Source organism: Hypanus sabinus, chromosome 4 (genome assembly GCF_030144855.1).
Source record: "Hypanus sabinus isolate sHypSab1 chromosome 4, sHypSab1.hap1, whole genome shotgun sequence".
Classification (NCBI taxonomy): domain Eukaryota; kingdom Metazoa; phylum Chordata; class Chondrichthyes; order Myliobatiformes; family Dasyatidae; genus Hypanus; species Hypanus sabinus.
In genome coordinates, this window is record NC_082709.1 from 16,785,246 (window position 1) to 16,804,882 (window position 19,637).

At 40.4% G+C, this 19,637-nt stretch overlaps 1 protein-coding gene across 17 annotated transcripts in view; it reads left to right on the plus strand.

Annotated features, from left to right (window-relative positions):
* Positions 1–19,637, plus strand: part of baz2ba (bromodomain adjacent to zinc finger domain, 2Ba) — a 250,780-nt gene that overhangs the window by 208,405 nt on the left and 22,738 nt on the right. For all 17 annotated transcript variants that reach the window (XR_009511572.1, XM_059966477.1, XM_059966482.1 and 14 more), the window contains 2 exons: positions 1,524–1,679; positions 2,644–2,807. Coding sequence is in view for 16 of the 17 variants with exons in the window: in XM_059966477.1 (XP_059822460.1) it covers positions 1,524–1,679; positions 2,644–2,807 (320 nt within the window). In the remaining variant the exon portion in view is untranslated. The remainder of the gene's footprint in view (positions 1–1,523; positions 1,680–2,643; positions 2,808–19,637) is intronic.

Consider the following 19,637-nt stretch of genomic DNA (forward strand, 5'->3'; position numbering starts at 1 on the left):
CCAAATAAGTTGTTTGTAAATTTCTGGACTGAATGCCTGTTGCTGGGAAAAAACTTGGAAGATTGCTTGTAATGGAGACATGCTCCATGATCCATTTGTTGGATGGAACCAGCTACTGCTTCCACCTTGGTATTAACAAATGGAATAAATGAGGAAGGAGTAGCTGAAGAATGAAGTGCCATTGATCAACAGTGCCCAATGATGGAAGAGCAGTCAGAATAATTAGCTGATTGCTTCTCTCAAACCATCCTTTACATCTCAAATACTTAGTAAAGCATAGCCCTGCCTACCATAATCCAAGAATTTCCTTGTATCTTGAGAGTTCTTTAAAAACTAGAATCAAATCTACCAAATTACTTGGAAATAAATTTATTAAATAACTCTATTCCAGCCATAAATAGGTAATGGAAGTAATTCTAATTGGCCTATGCTAAGTTCGTAGAACCTCTCGTATGATTGTTCACTTAGTTTAATGCTCCAATTAAGTATTTTTCTACTTGAGAACACCAAGAAGCACTTAATTTTCTACTGAGTATTGGCATCCAAAACTGCAATGCCAACTGTCCAAGCTTCCAGTATGGTTTAAGAAGAAAAATGCTATTGGGGATTTCATGCTGATGAATGTTCCTGTTGTGTTAGAGGTGATTATTTAATTCACCTTGGACGGAATCATCTTCATGCACCACTCTGCTGGCAAGATGCCCATGCAACTAAGGAATTTGCTATTTATCCCTATTAGCCTATTTTGATTATGTAATCTTGGCCCTCCAAATCAACCTCTAAGTGCTCTGCATCATAGGAACTATGCTGTATTTCCCTTTAGAAAGAAGACACTGGTATTAATCATAATTTATTAAAAACTATATATATAGAGAATCAATACTGGAAGACTCACCTTTTCCCATTCTTGTGATGTTAGGTTCTAACTTAAAGATAAAGGTAAAATAATACTTAATCATCCAGAAAGTTGAACTTGATCTCCTGAAAGAGAAAAGGTATTTCTACAACACACACAAAATGCTGGTGGACTGTTGAAGGGTCTCGGCCCGAAACGTCGACTGTACTTCTTCCTATAGACGCTGCCTGGCCTGTGGCGTTCCACCAGCATTTTATGTGTGCTGTTTGAATTTCCAGCATCTGCAGATTTCCTCATGTAAAGTATTTCTACATCCTGAATATGTGTAAATGAAGTGTAAAATTAAGTTTTAGCTTTTGGTACATTTTTATTCTACTTTTGACAACCAGTGGCTTTTTTAAGTTGCATCTTGTGTGTATTTTGCCTTGTATTATTATAGATAATGTCATTAGCTATGTTACTGTGGTGGAATTAGTTTTGCTATACTTGCCTTTAGATATATCCCGTTTTTTAAAAAAACTGGTTACAACAACATTTGTCCTGCTGAATTATCTTGATTAGATGCCATTCAGACATTTAAATTGTTTGAATCTTCATATTGAACAATAGAATGTAATGGAAGCTTTCAGTGAGGTCAAATGTATTATATTTTTTTTACTTTCTTAAGAAATGCAGAAAGGATGGTGGAGAATAATTGATCCTGAGGAGATGAAGACTCTATTCAAAGTACTTCATCTCAGGGGAATAAGAGAAAAGGCTATGCAGAAACAGCTTCAAAAACACATGGATTACATCAGTCAGGCCTGCATCAGAAGTAAAGATGGTACGTTGTTAAACGTTGTTCTGTCTGTATTTGAACAATAGAATTTATCTTGATTTTTTCAAATTACTTGTCATTAAGTGTTAAAGCAATAAGAGTACAAACTTTATAATTCAATTCAAGTTTAATTGTCATTCACCTATACTTGAAATCCCATGAATACAACCAAATGAGACAGCGTTACTCTGGGGCTAAGGTGCAAAACACAGTACCAAACATCACACAGCACAAAGTACACATAGCAAATCATCATCAGGTGCCATGCCCAGATTGAGCTTTGACTGCCATGGCCCACACACTCCTGTTTCGGGTCAAGTGGATCAATTCATTGGTATTCATTTCCTGTTCTTTGGCTGCTGTCTCCAACATCATTTGTCTTTGCCTTCCTCTTGCTTTCTTTACTTCAGTCTTTCCCATAATTACTGTGCATTCTAACTCCTCTGTCCTAATCACATGTCCGATGAAGTCACTTTGCCTTTTCATGATCTCATACATTATTTCTCTTTTTGTGCTTGCTCTGTTTGTGACATCCTTGTTAGATACTTATTTCGTCCATGATATTCTTTGCATCCTCCTCAAAAGCCACATCTCTGCTGCTTCAATTCGTTTCCTCATGTTACTAGATATTGTCCAACATTCTGAGCCATATAACATAATTGGATAAACGTATCATAGCACATACAAGCGTATAAAGATATCAGTAAGATACAACCATGCAATTAAAAAATGGTCCAGACTTGAGCCACAATAGAGCATATTTTCTGCTGAGCGAAAACTGGGGGCAGCACCGTCTTCAACTTGGGGGCCATGCCACACCACTCCTGGAAGAGTGTACCAGCTCCAACACCTCTCTCCTGATGGCTGTAAGCAAGCCACACTGCAGCTTGAGGCCATATACTAAATATGTTCTAGAATAATTAATTGCCACCAAACCATTTTAAGCAATTCAAAATTATTTCTCATTTAGTTGCAATTTTTGAAATAAATAAAGATGATGAAGAAAACCAAGTTACTGATGCAGCTGTGCGTAACTGGTCAATAGAGGATCAAGCATTTGAAATTGATGTAGCCGTTCTTCAGCAAGTTGAAGAGCTGGAAAGGAAAGTGGCATCAGCAAGTCTCCAAATTAAAGTAAGGGACTATTTTGGTAACATTTTGAAAATCAATATGAAAGCTTGCATGAATGAATGAAAGCAATAGGCTGATAACATAATGCATGAAATGATAATTAACAATAACAATGAATAGGATTAATTTTACAATTAAAACCAGGCACAGTGATGACTCTAGTATTTCCAGCAGTTATGTTAATTGGATTAATAAACCAAAAAGATGGTCTAATAATCCTGTGAACTAGAATTTCAATCCAACAGTGGTTCTTTGGAAGAATTAATTTGATTTCAAAAATCTCAATGAAGAGATTAATATTGGTAAAAGTAGCTGTCTGTCTTTCAGGTTGTTGCTTTAAAAAAAGGTTGATTCATTACTTATTTGTAGAGATGGAAATTTACCTATTTTTGTACTGCGTATGAATTTAATCGCATTCCAATGTGATTCACTTTTATCTGCCTCCTGAAGTGGATTAGCAAATTAATCTAATGTATTAAAATTACATGGAATAAAGCTTGGCAAGAGATCAACAGACTGGAGTGAGATGGGGATGCACCTGAATCAGTTAAATTTTCTTTTCAGTGGTGACAAAGATGCTGGAATTCTGGTACAAATTGTACTCTAATAGCCTGATTTTAATTGGTAGAATGAACTACGTAGTTGGATTTAGCTGCCAGAGTGGGCTTGTGATTGGATCAATCTGAGGGAATAACCTATTAGGAGGCCATGGTAGCCTACAATGCAAATATGTCTGAGTAAGGAAAGTTACTACTTTCTCACATTGTGTACATGCTCCACTGTGCTGTTTATTGCTAACGATGTACAAATGAAAAAATCTGCAGATGCTGGAAATCCAAGCAACAGACATAAAGTGCTGGAGGAACTCAGTAAGCCAGGCTGCAACTATGGGAGAGTACAGTTGACGTTTCGTGCCAAGACTCTTCGGCAGCACTAACAATGTGCAAACTGGCACAAAAGTATAATAGTTAAGATGACAAAATATTCTGCATGTCAACAATATAGGCCAAGAACTGGAGCCTGAATATGCTTAGTAGATTCCATATCTAACTACTGAATGTGGAGTTCACTGAAGTTGATAAATAAGTTGAGGGGATTGATAAACATCACCTGTTATTGAAATAGGCAGGTCTAGCAGCTTAATGTTACAATGTTCCAGACAAGGGGAGAGGGTTACAAAACAGAAACGGGAGAAAAGCATTACTGATTTAAAGAAACAAGCAAAGCCAAGTGGCAGAGATAAAACAGCATATCATCTCTTTCCCACACCTCTACTCTCACCCCTTCTCCTAGGAAGAGCAAGAACAAAGTTCCTTTGATCCTTGCCTTCTACTCCTTTCCAGTTTATGATAGCATTGACATGATTGTGCTACCAGTTAGGCAATCCCACCTGTCCTGTTTCAACATTTCAAAAGGATGCACCCTGATAAAATTCCGCTGTCCCCACTGACTCTTTCATATTGTACTTTTCTGCGCAGCCACGGAAGGTACTGCACCTGACTTTTCACCTCTTCCCTTCCCACTCAAACAGTCTTTTTAGGTGAAACAACAATTCATTTGCACTTCTTCCAAGCTGTAGTATTGTAGTCAGAGATGAATTTTGCTCTAATTGGAGAAACAAAATGCAGATTGGATGAAACTGCTCTCCCGAGCACCAGTGTTCCTTCCACAGGAGTGACTGACCTTCTAGTTGCTTGCCAGTTTAATTCCCCTTGCTGCTCTCACTTTGATCTATCAAACTGGTGGTCTGCATGATTACAGTGAGGCCCAAAGCAAGCACAAGAAACATCAGCTCATCCTCCATCTGGGCAAGTTGCAGCTTGCAGGACTTGATATTGAATTTTTCAACTTTACATAATGCTCTTTCTTTCTGTTACTGTTAGAAAAAGCCATTTTGCTTGCCAGCCCTTTTTTCTTTGCCCTTCATTTAGGTAGTTTTGTTTGCTAGGCATGCAGCATTAGGTCAGACTATACAATATTACACAGACTATATAACATCAGCAACATATCACAAAGACAAAGGAGTTTAACTACCCTTTAACTGCCAAGTTGTTCCATCATATCTGATAAATTCCCTTTGTTCCACCCCTGCCTTCTACACGACCTAGACTATTTTTCACTTTCTCTGTTCTAATGAAGAATGCCACACCAAATTGCTGAATACTTCCTGCATTTTGCATAATATTCCCAGACTGCATTCAGTGAACACACATCAAGAAACGAGGAGCTGGATAGGCTACCATGCCCATTAACTCTACTCTGCCATGCAATATGGCCATTTATATTAGCTCTCTAATCCTCTTCTGTCCCAGTTTCCCATAACCCTCAGTTCCTCACTCTTTCAAATATTTAGCTATCTCCAGCTTAAATTTATCTAATGGTCTGGTCTCCACAATCCTTGGGGACAGAGGATTCTGGAGACGTGCTACCTTAAGAGAATACATTTTTCATGCACCTCAGGTTTAAATCACTGAACTCTTATTTTGTAGCTGTGTATCTCCTTGTTATGACTCTCCCACAAGTGAAAATATCTCTATCTACCATTTTAGGATCTTGCATGTTTGAATAAAGTCACCTATTATTCTTCTAACTTCCAGTGAATACAGACTCAGACTTAATGGGACAGTCATTTGCATTCCAGGTACACCTTAGTGTATCTTTGGACCTTTGGACTGCCTCCGGTGTTAGCCATATCTTTTTTTCAGATAGGACAACTGAAACTGTGCACAGTAATCTAGGTGTGACCACGCCGACACCTTTAAGTGCAGTAAAGCCTCCTTATTCTTAAACCCTGATCTCTTCTCAATAAAAGCAGCATGTTGTTTGTGTTCTCTGCTTTTTTTGATTTAATGTCGTAGAGCCCTTCGATCCCTCTGAACTTGACTCACTTGCAGTCTCTCTGCATTTAGATCCTTGTCATTTGATTTCTGATGTCTAAACATAGAAACATAGAAAATAGGTGCAGGAGTAGGCCATTTGGCCCTTCGAGCCTGCACCGCCATTCAGCATGATCATGGCTGATCATCCAACTCAGAATCCTGTACCTGCTTTCTCTCCATACCCCCTGATAACCTTTAGCCACAAGGACCATATCTAATTTCCGCTTAAATATAGCCAATGAACCGGCCTCAACTGTCTCATGTGGCAGAGAATTCCACAGATTCACCACTCTCTGTGTGAAGAAGTTCTTCCTCATCTCGGTCCTAAAAGACTTCCCCTTTATCCTTAAACTGTGACCCCTCGCTGTGGACTTCCCCAACATCTGAAACAATCTTCCTGTATCTAGCCTGTCCAATCCCTTTATAATTTTATATGTTTCAATAAGATCCCCCGTCAATCTTCTAAATTCTAGTGAGTATAAGCCTAGTCAATCCAGTCTTTCTTCATATGAAAGCCCAGCCAACCCAGGAATCAATCTGGTGAACCTCCTCTGTACGCCTCTATGGCAAGAATGTCTTTCCTCAGATTAGGGGACCAAAACTGCACACAATACTCTAGGTGCGGTCTCACCAAGGCCTAGTGCAACTACAGTAGAACCTCCCTGCTCCTGTACTCAAATCAACTAATGTCAACATACCATTTGCCTTTTTCACCACCTGCTGTACCCCCATGCCCACCTCCAATGTCTGGTGTACAATGACACCCGGGTCTCATTGCACCTCCCCTTTTCCTAATCGGCCACCATTCAGATAATAATCTGTTTTCCTGTTCTTGCAATCAAAGTGGATAACCTCACATTTATCCACATTAAATTTCACCTGCCATGAATTTGCCCACTCACCTAACCTATCCAAGTCACCCTGCATCCTCTTAGCATCCCCCTCACAGCTAACACCGCCGCCCAGCTTCGTGTCATCCGCAAACTTGGAGATGCTGCATTTAATTCCCTCATCTAAATCATTAATATATATTGTAAACTGGGGTCCCAGCACTGAGCCTTGCGGTACCCCACTAGTCACTGCCTGCCATTCTGAAAAGGTCCTGTTTACTCCCACTCTTTGCTTCCTGTCTGCCAACCAATTCTCTATCCACATCAATACCATACCCCCAATACTGTGTGCTTTAAGTTTGCACACTAATCTCCTGTGTGGGACCTTGTCAAAAGCCTTTTGAAAATCTAAATATACCACATCCACTGGCTCTCCCCTATCCACTCTACTAGTTACATCTTCAAAAAATTCTATAAAATTCGTCAGACATGATTTTCCTTTCACAAATCCATGCTGACTTTGTCCGATGATTTCACCTCTTTCCAAATGTGCAGTTATCACGTCTTTGATAACCAACTCTAGCATTTTCCCCACCACTGACGTCAGACTAACCGGTCTATAATTCCCTGGTTTTTCTCTCCCTCCTTTTTTTAAAAAGTGGGGTTACATTAGCCACCCTCCAATCCTCAGGAACTAATCCAGAATCTAAGGAGTTTTGAAAAATTATCACTACTGCATCCACTATTTCTTGGGCTACTTCTTTAAGCACTCTGGGATGCAGACCATCTGGCCCTGGAGATTTATCTGCCTTTAATCCCTTCAATTTACCTAACACCTCTTCCCTACTAACATGTATTTCCCTCAGTTCCTCCATCTCACTAGACCCTCGGTCCCCTACTATTTCCGGAAGATTATTTATGTCCTCCTTAGTGAAGACAGAACCAAAGTAGTTATTCAATTGATCTGCCATGTCTTTGTTCCCTATGATCAATTCACCTGTTTCTGACTGTAAAGGTCCTACATTTGTCTTGACCAATCTTTTTCTTTTCATGTATCTATAAAAACTTTTACAGTCAGTTTTTATGTTCCCTGCCAGCTTTCCCTTTCCTAATTAAGTCCTTTGTCCTCCTCTGCTGGTCTCTGAATTTCTCCCAGTCCTCAGGTGCGCTGATTTTTTTTTGCTAATTTATATGTTTCTTCTTTGGACTTGATACTATCCCTAATTTCCCTTGTCAGCCACGGGTGCACTACCTTCCCTGGTTTATTCTTTTGCCAAACTGGGATGAACAATTGTTGTAGTTCATCCATGTGATCTTTAAATGCTTGCCATTGCATATCCACCGTCAACCCTTTAAGTATCATTTGCCAGTATATCTTAGCTAATTCATGTCTCATACCTTCAAAGTTACCCTTCTTTAAGTTCAGAACCATTGTTTCTGAATTAACTATGTCACTCTCCATCTTAATGAAGAATTCCACCATATTATGGTCACTCTTACCCAAAGGGCCGCACACGACAAGATTGCTAACTAATCCTTCCTCATTGCTCAATACCCAATCTAGAATGGCCTGCTCTCTAGTTGGTTCCTCAACATGTTGGTTCAGAATACCATCCCACATTCATTCCAAGAAATCCTCTTCCTCAGCACCCTTACCAATTTGGTTCACCCAATCTATATGTAGATTGAAGTCACCCATTATAACTACTGTTCCTTTATTGCACGCATTTCTAATTTCCCGTTTAATGCCATCCCCAACCTCTCTACTACTGTTAGGTGGCCTGTACTCAACTTCCACCAGCGTTTTCTGCCCCTTAGTGTTATGCAGTTCTACCCATATCGATTCCACATCCTTCAGGCTAATGTCCTTCCTTTCTATTGTGTTAATCTCCTCTCTAACCAGCAATGCTGCCCCGCGTCCTTTTCTTTCCTGTCTATCCCTCCTGAATATTGAATATCCCTGGATGGTTGAGCTCCCATCCTTGGTCACCCTGGAGTCATGTCTCTGTGATCCCAACTATATCATATTCATTAATAACTCTCTGCACATTCAATTCATCCACCTTGTTACGAATGCTCCTCGCATTGACACACAAAGCCTTCAGGCTTGTTTTTACAACACTCTTAGCCCTTATACAATTATGTTGAAAAGTGTCCCTTTTTGCTTTTTGCCCTGGATTTGCCTGCCTGCCACTTTTACTTTTCACCTTACTAGTTTTTTGCTTCTACCCTCATTTCACACCCCTCTAAGTGCCTGACCTTGTGCTTTTCCACTTTAAATTTAATTTGCCAGGGTTTCATCCAGTCACCCAATTTGTAAATCTCTATATGTGCCATTGCAGAAGTGTCCTCATCACAATGTACCCTTCCATCTATTTGTGTATCTTGGCAAACTTAAAAAATATTATGTTTAATTCGTAGGTCATTAATGTAGAGAGTAAACAATTGGGGATTAAGAACTGTTCCCCAGGGTACTTCGCTAGTTGTATCCCTCCAACCTGAGAGGACCCAATTACTCCAACTTTGTTTTCTATGTATTAGCGTGTTTTTAATCTATGTTAACACTTTCTCCAGTACCTTTTGTATTCTTAACTGATCCATCAAACTCTTTTGTGGTACCCTGCCAATGTCTTTTGGAATCTAAAAACACATTTACAGATTTCACTCCATCATCTCTCCCTGTCATGTCCTCAAAGATTTGGAGCTAATTTGTCAACTCAAACATGATGTACTTTCCATGTTGACGAGTTTGGTTATATTTAGCTTTTCTAAATGATTAGTTATTTCCTCTTTGATTTATTAACTCCAGCTTCTTGCCAACAATAGATGTTCTTGCCTGCCTTCATCCTTTTTTGAGCAAGAAGTCATCTTGACTAAATTGCTATGGGGTTAATAAGATCATAGTGTGCTTCAAGGATTGGTGTGAGAGAAGTGAGACTGAATTTAGTTTTGTTTTCATGTAACATTGGCACCAGTATTGAGGACTGTCTCCATCTCAACCATGCTGAGACCAAGGTCCTAGTGAATTGCCTAACTAGGGCCAGGGAAAACTCTGGTGTGATTGAGGGAAGTACAGTTCCCATACCAGGTAGTGATGCAGCCAGTCAGGATGCTCCCAATTGTGCGCCTGTAATAAGTTTTTAGGGTTTGGGGACTCATGCCAAATGACTTCAACCACCTGAGGTGAAGTGGCGCTCTGGTACTTTCTTCACAACACAGCGGATATGTACAGATCACGAGATCCTCGGTGATGTGTATGCCAAGGAACTTAAAGCTGTCAGTCTCTCAATCCCAGATCCATTTATCTCAATGGGGGTTACCCTGTCTCCATTCCTCCTGAAGTCCACAACCAGCTCCTTTGTTTTTGCATCATTGAAGGAGAGGTTATTTTCTTGGCACCATAATGTCAAGGTGATGACTTCTCTGTCGGCTGCCTTCATTATTATTTGAGATGAGGCCAAACAATGTAGTATTGTCAGCAAATTTAATTAGAAGATTGGAGCTGTGGGTGGTGACACAGTGATTGGTATGCAGAGAGTTAAGGAGGGGGCTTCGGACACAGCCCTGAGAGGCTCATGTGTTGAAGGTCAGAGGTGAGGGAGCACCTTTTTACCACCTGCTGGTGATCTGACAGCAAGTCCAGGATCCAGCTGCACAAGGTGGGTGAAGGCTGAGGTCTCTGAGCTTCTTGTCAGGCCTGGAGGAATGCTGAATTGTAGTCCAAGAACAGTATTCTTGAAATATGAAGGTAAGCTAGCCAATAATATAAAAGAAGATACCAGAAGATTTTTTAGGCATGTGAAGAGTGAAAGAAGACCAAGAATGGACAATCAGACTGCTGAAAAATGTCACTGCAGACAGAGGAATGGGGAACAAAGAAATAGTGGACCAACTGCTAAGTATTTTGTATCAGTCTTTGCTATGGAAGACACCAGCAGTATGCCAGAAATTCAAGAGTTTCAGGGCAAAAGTGAGTATGGTTGCTGTTACTAAGGAGAAGGTGCTTGGAAAACTGAAAGGTCTGATGGTGGATAAGTTCCCTCCAGGGTTCAGAAAGTGATATCTGAGGAGATTGTGGAGGCATTAGTAATGATCTTTCAAGAATCACTAGATTCTGGAATGGTTCTAGTGGATGGAAAATTACAAAGGTACTCCACTCTTTAAGAAGGGATGGAGGCAAAAGACTGGGAAATTATAGGCCAGTTAGCTTGACTTCAGTGGTTGGCAAGATGTTAGTTCATTATTAAGGATGAGGTTTTGGTGTATTTGGAGGCTGATTAAAAATAGGCTGAAGTCTGCCTGGTTTTCTTGAGGGGAAATTTGCCTAATAAATTTGTTGAAATTTGTTACTTGTTGAAATAACAGGCAGGATAGATAAAGAAGAATCAGTGTTTTTGTTTTGATTTTCAGAAGGCTTTTGATAAGGAACTACATATAAGGCAGCTAAACAAAATAAGAGCCCACGGTATTACAAAAGGATACAAGCATGGACAGAAGATCGGCTGTCTTGCAGAAGGCAAAGAGTGCAAATAAAGGGCATCTTTTCTCATTGACTACCAGAGACTATTGCTTTTCTCCAAAGGTCTGTGGTGGGTTTGCATGTTATATGTCAATGATCTGGATGAAGGCATTTTGGTCAAGTTTGTGCATGATGCAGAGGTATGTGGAGGAGCATTTTCTGTTCAGGAATCAGGGAATCTGCAGGAGAATGTGGACATATTCAGATAATGGGCAGCAGATGGAATACAGTATATAGCCATGTTCTTTGGTGGAAAGAATAAAGATATTTTGAGAGGACTGGAATATAAAAGCAAGGATATAATACTGAGGCTTTATAAAGTATTTGTCAGATCTCATTTGGAGCATTGTGAGCTGTTTTGGACCTCAGATCTAAGAGATATACTGGCATTGGAGAGGGTCTGGAGGAGGTTTACAAGAATTATCCCAGGAATGCAAGGGTTAATACTGAGTAGGGTTTGATGGCCCTGTAGCTGTACTCACTGGAGCAGAGGATACCAGTGGATTTTAGTTGAATGGATAGAGTGGAAATGGAGAGGGTGTTTCCTCTAGTCAGGGAGTCTAGGACCAGAGGGCACAGCCTCAGAATAGAGGGACATCCCTTTCAAACAAAGATGAGGTGGAATTTCTTTAGCCAGAATATGGTGAATTTGTGGAATTCATTACCACAGATGGCTATGGAGGCCAAGACATTGGGTATATTTAAAATAGAAGTTGATAGTTTCTTGGTTCGTGAGGGCATCAAGGGTTACAGTGAGAACGCAGGAGAAAATAAATCAGCCATAATGGAATCGTGGCGCAAATTCAAAGGGCCGAATGGCCTAATTCTGTTCCTAAGTCTTATGGTGTTATGAACTATTTTCCAATCTTTTGGTATCTTCCTAGAATTTAGTCTCCCTTCAGTCTATGAGCTTTTCTAATACTTTGTCTCCTAGGTTAAAATTTTTAGAAGTTCTTGCCTATCTGATATTTTAGGGATATATAAAGACTGAATCAAAAAAACCTATTTAATGCATCTGAAATTCCATTATTTCCTGTTATTATTTCACCAGCCTTGATCTCTAAAGGTCCTATATGTACCTTAGCCTCCTTATTTATAACCCATAGCAACTGCAGTTTGTTTTGATATTATGTGTGCCCAATTTAATAAAAAAAAATCCCAAGATATGATATTATTTTATGTAGACACAGTAATTTGTTAATTTGTGGAGGGAACAAACATGCAAATAGGCCTAACCTGTACATCAGTGGAGCAGTATCACATTGCGGCAGCAGGGGGAAGCAGGCGGTGGTTACACTTTAGAGGAGGGACCAGGCTGTGGGTCCTCTAACTTTGGCTTCTTCTTCAAGTAAGTATTGAGATTTGACTGCCCTTCCTCAAGTTTCTTCTCATGAAGCAGTTCTCAGTGGCATGAAATCATGTCACGAATTACTCTTTGCCTCATTGCTTCACTTCCAGTCAGAATCATTATCAACAAACTGGTCCATGATTTGTATGATTGTAGTGATGCTGGTGGTGAGGTTTCTTGATGGTATTTCCTAGGCTGCCTTGCTGTTTGCACTAGCCGCTTCACCAGAGATGGGTATACCATGGAGGTTATTGTGCTGTTTAAATCCATCAAACCATTCTCTGTTGGCTGTGAATGTTACCGATGTATCATGTTCTTCTTGAATATGATTGAAGATGCGTCCAGCTGGCTTTGGGGCTTACTTTGTTGTGTTTGGTCATCCACCCATTTATTTGGTCTGTTTTCCATTTTTTTTTCAAGCAAATGTCTCATTGAACAAGTCACCTTCATTAATGATAACTCTGAGGTCATTGTTGTAGAAGCTTTTATCTTGTCTGCATATTTTTAAAAATTGCTCTGATCGTTGATGCAGCCAATTTCAAAGAGGCGCCAACGTTAACGTGAGGCTCACCAGCCTCGAAAGGCCAAATCACTTGCAGTTCCACATCGATGCTAATGCTTTTCCTAGTTATCTTTGGTGTACTACCCTCACTGAAAATTGCAGGCCATTTCCAGACTTTGTGGGTGGAAAAAAAATAGAATGGTGAAGGAGAAGAATGTTTACACACGCAGGAGAGGAAGAGCATGAACTAATAAGTGATTGGCTGTGAATGGCTCAGAGCATGTGTAATTAGCTGATTGAATGTTTACTGTAATGATGGCTGCTCTTGAGAAGTTTTAAGTGTTCTTTAGAATTAGTTTGCATTACAAGTGTCCCCTGCTTTACGAATGTTCACTTTACGCCACTTCGCTTTTACAAAAGACCTACCTTAGTAACCTGTTTTCACATTACAAAGAGGATTTTTGCTTTTACGAAAATTTTTCCCATATAAATTAATGGTTCTTTGCTTTATGCCATTTTGGCTTAAGGAAGGTTTCATAGGAATGCTCTACCTTTGTTGGGGGTGGGGGTGGGGAACACCTGTATTTAAAAAAAGTCAATAAAAAATTGGATAATTGTGTTGTAACGAATCAGTGCTATGCAGCACCTGAGTGTACAAGTATATTTTCTCTCAAATTCAATTCTCTTGACAGCTTAGCTGATGGATCCGGACCACCTTAATCCTCCGATATACCACTGGCAATCTGTGTGCCTTACTGTTCAATTTTTTGTTATCCTTGATCTCCTTTGTTAACCACTGAATATGACCCTTTCTCATAGAATCACTTCTAATTTGGATGAATTCTTGCTGTGTGTTGTGGTCTAGCTATTTGAGTGTCTGTCATAGATCATCTATTTACCTGTCTCTTAGTTTATTTTTCTCAGTCCATCTTAGACAATTTCACCTTGATGCGATTATAATTGACCTATTTAAGTTGAAGATTGATTTTGGTCCAGTGCATTCTCAAAATACATGTAGAATTCTATTATATTTTAATCACTACCTCGTAGGGGATCTTCCACCGCAAGATCTCTTATTAATACTTCCTTATCACTCATGACCATTTCCAAAATACTCTGATCTTGGCTGGTTTCTATAACATACTGCTAGAAGAAGCACTTCTCAAGTTCTTCTCTATCACACTTGCCAGTTTGGTTTGTCCATTTGTTACATAAATGAAAATCTTCCACGTCAGTTGTATTTCCCTTGTAATGTGCTGCATATATATTTCCCATTTATGCTCTGCCTCATTGCAAGGTCACATTTTAGGGCCAAAGACTACTCCCACGCATGTCCCCTTTCCCCTGGTTTTTATGATTTCAGCCCGACCTGATTCTGCATTATTATTCACATTATTATTATGACTCAACACTGCTGGGATACCTTCCTTGATTTCAAACATTACCTAATTTTGTTGCTGTTTTGGCATGCCATATAACCTGGATAACTGAGCACCTAATCAAGGTCACCCAGCAGGCTCATCTCTGTAATGGGTATTAGTTGTTATCTGTGCTATCAACCATTCTACCTATTGTAACACACACAAGATGTTGGAGGAACTCAGCAGGCCAGGTAACATCTATGGAAAAAGGTAAACAGTTGAAAAAGGTAACAGTTGAAAGGTAAACAGGCCAAGACCCTTCTCCGGGACTGGAAGGAAAGAGAAGTCCAAATAATCTTGTTGTAAATGCTTTACTTTTTCAAACCAAGACTGTTAAGGTTTTGTTTTCTTATATAGTTTTTACCAAGTCTGGATTTACTCTGTGCTGCATACTTCTGTGTACCAGTCACACTTGTCAAATTCCACCCACCCTCACCCACTTCTATCCTGAGATATTGTGCTCTGATTGCATTTTGATTTATTCTTGAAACCTTTCCCAGATCTATCTAGTTTAAAGCCCTGTCTGCCACCCTGGTCCCAGTGCCATTTCAGATGAAAACCATCCCAATGAAACAGTTCTCTTGTTCCTCAGTCATGGTGCCAGTATTCCATGAATTAAACCCCATTTCTACCATACTATGCTTTGAGCCACATACCTTTCTAATCCTCCGTAGCCTTTGCCAACTTTGGAGAGTTGGTGACAGTCTCCTCAGTAGAGGAGTCCTTGTGAAGCCACTTGCACGGGACTCATCAGTCAAAAGTTCCAAAATTTTAATCTAATGAAAACAAAGTATTTTACTGAGGATGTCAAGTGACTTTAAGTACAAATGGTAGTGGTGGTGATTCTGTGCTCATGTAGTCTTTTGTTCTGAGTAGTGATTTTAATTTGTGAGGAGCAGACAAAATGAACTGTACATGCAAGGTTTTTGTGTATACTATTTTTACACTCTGTCTTTGTGAGCACTATTTTTATTTGAATGATCCAGTCAAGTTTCTTCTCTCTTCTGTGTCATTTGGTGATGTTAATGCCAGAGAGAGAGGTTTAGACTCTTTCTTATCAGAGATGAACCCTGGTTGATCCTTGTGTGGTTTGAGTACTATTTGCATCTTATTAGCCCAAGCCTAACTGTTGTCCAGGCACTTCTTCATTACGTGAAGATCTGAGAAAGGAGCTCAGTATTGTAATTCAGTGCGTTTTTCGACTGCTGACCTCATGATCATCACACATGATGCAGTTGAAGATTTCCGGACTCAGAATTCTGGAGCAACATTCTAGACCAGTGGTTTCTAATTTTTTTGTATGCCATAGACCAATATCATTAAGCAAGGGGTCCGTTGAATCTCATGACATATGCCAGTGATAGTAAATCTGATGTTGATTCTGATTATGACTCCTGTTTGAGAACACGTGTTCTTGACTGAAATTCTAACTTTTGATAACTTTAGCTGTTTGAGTGTAGTCCCCTCCAAACCCATTGTCTTCACTTCAATCGTTGTTCGATGATGTCACACTTGACCAAATGCTTTGCTGGTATGACTTCACCTCTAATATGAGATGCCTTAAGATAAGAGCTTTTGGAGTGATGCTGCAGTGAAGTTTGGGGTTTAGTGTTACTGACGATTAGTGAGCTTGTTGTTGAGCAAGTGCTGTTTGATACATCATTGTCAATAACACCTTTCATCACGATGAGATGTTTGAGAATGAACAAATAGTAAAGTATTAGGAAATTTGATGTACTTCATGCTGTGCGTACAGATCTTGGGTGGGCAATTTTCCCCTCTTGAGATAGTTGCCAGTGTTACATCTTGTACAATTCAGATTACTTCAAGGTGAAATTAGTTTTGGACAATAAGTTTGTTTATTTTATTTAGAGATTCAAGCTGTGCCGCCAGCAACCCACCTGGCCTCATCATGGGATAAGTTACCATGACCAATTAACCCACTGGCTGTGATGTGTTTGGAAGGTGGCAGGAAATCAGAGCACCTGGAGGAAACTCGTACATTCACGGGTAGATAATCAGCTTAACACCTCCTGGCTGAAGATGACGGAAAAGCTTTCAGCATCCTTACTACATTTATGTGCTGGGCTTAGTTAAAACTGAGGAGGGGAACGTTGGTGGAACTTTCTCCTCCCATTATTTAATTTTCCACTACCATTATGAGTGACTGTAGTAGGACTGCAGAACTATTGCTTAGTTATGGCCATGGTGAGAATGTATATGCATCAGTTGCCACTTCATTGGGTATGAATGATGCTGCGCCAAGCATGCTCTCCTACATTCCTCACTGAAAGTATTTGATTCCTTTACTTGAAACTGAGATCATGGTGTTACCCTAGGCCAAGAAAGACTATGTATTGCTCACCCCTATCACCACAGTCTTAAATGCCTCCTATGACTGAAGACTCAATAAGAACAAAGCAGATTGGTTTGACCCTATGCAATTCTATTCCTCTCTAATTTTATCTTTATCCAGTTTTCCTCATGGCCCTATTTCATGGTCATCTTTGCTATGTGGAATTTGAACTTTTCTTTGCAGTTATTGATCCAGTCTTTAAATTACACATCCATTGTGCTACTATTCAGGATTTTAAAAGCAAATAAAAAATCAGATTTTCTCTTTGGTATACCAGTTGTTCTTAATCATCTTAAATTACTCTGCTAAATGTTTTAATTGTCAATCATTAAGACTATTAACCCTATTATTAGACAATGATAAATCCAAAGACCTTTTAAGCAAATTCTGTTACAGATAAATGGTAGTTGCTTTTTGATTACCAAAGAAGCCAAATGTGGCCTTGTGCTGATAGGTCATGCCCACCGAGTTTTTTTTTGACATAGACACAAGAACACGACAGCACAGAAACATGAGAAAGTCTGGAGATGTTGGAAATCCAAAGCAATACACACACAAACTCCTGGAGGAACTCATTAGGTCAGGCAACATCTATGAAAACGAATGAACAGTTAACACTTTGGGACGAGACCTTTCTTTAGGGCTGTAAAGGAAGGGGGAAGGGACCAAAATAAAAAGGGGGTGAGAGAGGAAGGAAGATAATTTGAAGGTGATAGGTGAAGCCAAGTGGGTTGGAAAGATAAAAGGGCTGGAGAAGGAGGAATTTGATAAGAGGAGAGTGGACCATAGAGGAGGGGAAAGAGCTAAGAAGCTAGAGTGTGGAGCAGAAGAAGAGGGGAGGGAATTTTTTTTTAAGCAAAGGAGAAATCAATATTCATGCCATCAGGTTGGGGGCTACCTAGACTGAATATACGGTGTTGCTCCTCCACCCTGAGGGTAGCCTCACTTTAGCACAAGAGGAAAGCATGCAGTGACATGTCAGAATGGGAATCAGAATTAAAATGTTTGGCCACCAGGAAGTTCCACTTTTGGCGGATGGAGCGGAGGTACTCGACAAAGTGGCCCCCCCAATTTACGATGGGTCTCACCAATGTAGAGGAGCCCACATCAGGTGCACTCAACACAATAGGTGCCCCTGGGTGAAGTGTTGCTTCACCTGGAAGGACCTTTTGAGTTTTGAGGCCCTGAGTGCAGATGAGGGAGGAGGTATATCACTTTATCCACTTGCAGTTATAAGAGTTGGGAGGGGCAAATGGATGAGGGAATCCGAGAGGGAGAAATCCCTATGGAAAGTGGAGAGGGAATTGAGGTAAAGATGTTTAGTGGTAGGATCCCTTTAGAGATCGCAGAAGTTGTGGAGGATGATGTATGTGTTGGATGCGAAGGCTCTTGGGTTGGTAGATAAGGACAAGAACTATCATTGTTAAGGCGGTGGGAAGATAGAGTGAGCACAGATGTTCGGGAAATGGAGGAAGTGTAGGTGAGGGCAGCGTCAATGGTGGATGAATGGATACCACGTTCTTTGAAGAAGGAGGACATCTCTGATGTCTTGGAAGGGAAAGCTGTGTCCTAGGAACAGATGTGGCAGAGGTGAAGGAACTGAGGAAAGGGAATAACATTTTTACAGGAGACAGGGTGGGAAGAGGTCTGGTCAAGATATCCATGGGAATTGGTAGGTTTATAAAAGATGTCAGTTGACAGTTTGTCTCCAGAGATGGAGACAGATTGAGAAAGGGGAGGGAAGAGGTCAGAAACGGACCATGTGAATTTAAAGGCTGGGTGGAAGTTAGAGGCAAAGTTGATTAAATTGCCAAGCTCAGCATGGGTGCATGAAACAGCATTAATGCACTTGTCAGTATAGCGGAGGAAGAGATGGGGAGTATTACTGGAGAAGACATCAAATGAGGACAGTTTTTTGTATCCAAAGAAAAGGCAGGTATAGCTGGGACCCATGTGGATGCCCATGACTTCGAGCCTGAAGAGAGCCAGTTCTGCCAGGTGGAGGAGAGTGATGGTGGAGTGGAACTGGTTGGTTCTTTTATTGAGAAAGAAACAAAGAGCTTTGAGGCCTCCTTGATGTGGTGGATGGGGGGGGGTGGGCGGGAGTGAGGATTGCAGAAGTGTATAGGGACTCGACATCCATGGTGAAAATAAGGCAGTCAGGGCCAGAGAATTGAAAGTCATTGAGGAGATTGAGAGTCTGAGAAGTGTTGCGGTTGTACGTGGGAAGGGACTGAACCAAGAGGGATAGAATGGAATTGTACTGTGAGGACAAGTTCGGTGGTGGAGAAACAGGCCATTCAGCCCATCAGGTCTGCTGATCCATTAATCTGCCTAGTTTCATTGACCTGCATACAGACCATAGCCCTACATACCCCTCCCATCCATGTACCTGTGCAAATTTCTCTTGTGTGTTGAAATCGAACATGTATCTATCACTTGAACTGGCAGTCTCACCACCCTCTGTGAGAAGCAGTTCCCCCTCTTGTTCCTCTTAAACTTTTCACCTTTCACCCTTAACTGATGACCTCTAGTTGTAGTCTCACCCAACTTCAATTGAAAAAACCTGCTTGCATTTAGTCTATCTATACCCCTTATAATTTTGCATACCTCTATCAAATCTCCCCTCAATGTTCTACGTTCTAGGGAATAAAGTCCTAACCTAGTCAACATTTCTCTATAACTTCGGACCTCAAGTCCTAGCAATGTTCTTGTAAATTTTCTCTGCACTCTTTCAATCTTCTTTACATCTTTCCTGTAGGTAGATGAACAAAACTGCACACAGTACTCCAAATTAGCCCTCATCAACGTCCTATACAATTTCAACATACCATCCCAATTCCTGTACTCAGTACATTGATTTATGACAACCAATGTGCCAAAAGCTTTCTTTAAGACATTACCTACCTGTGATGCTACTTTCAACAAATTATGCACCTGTATTCCCAGATCTTTGTTCTGCCACACTCCTCAGTGCC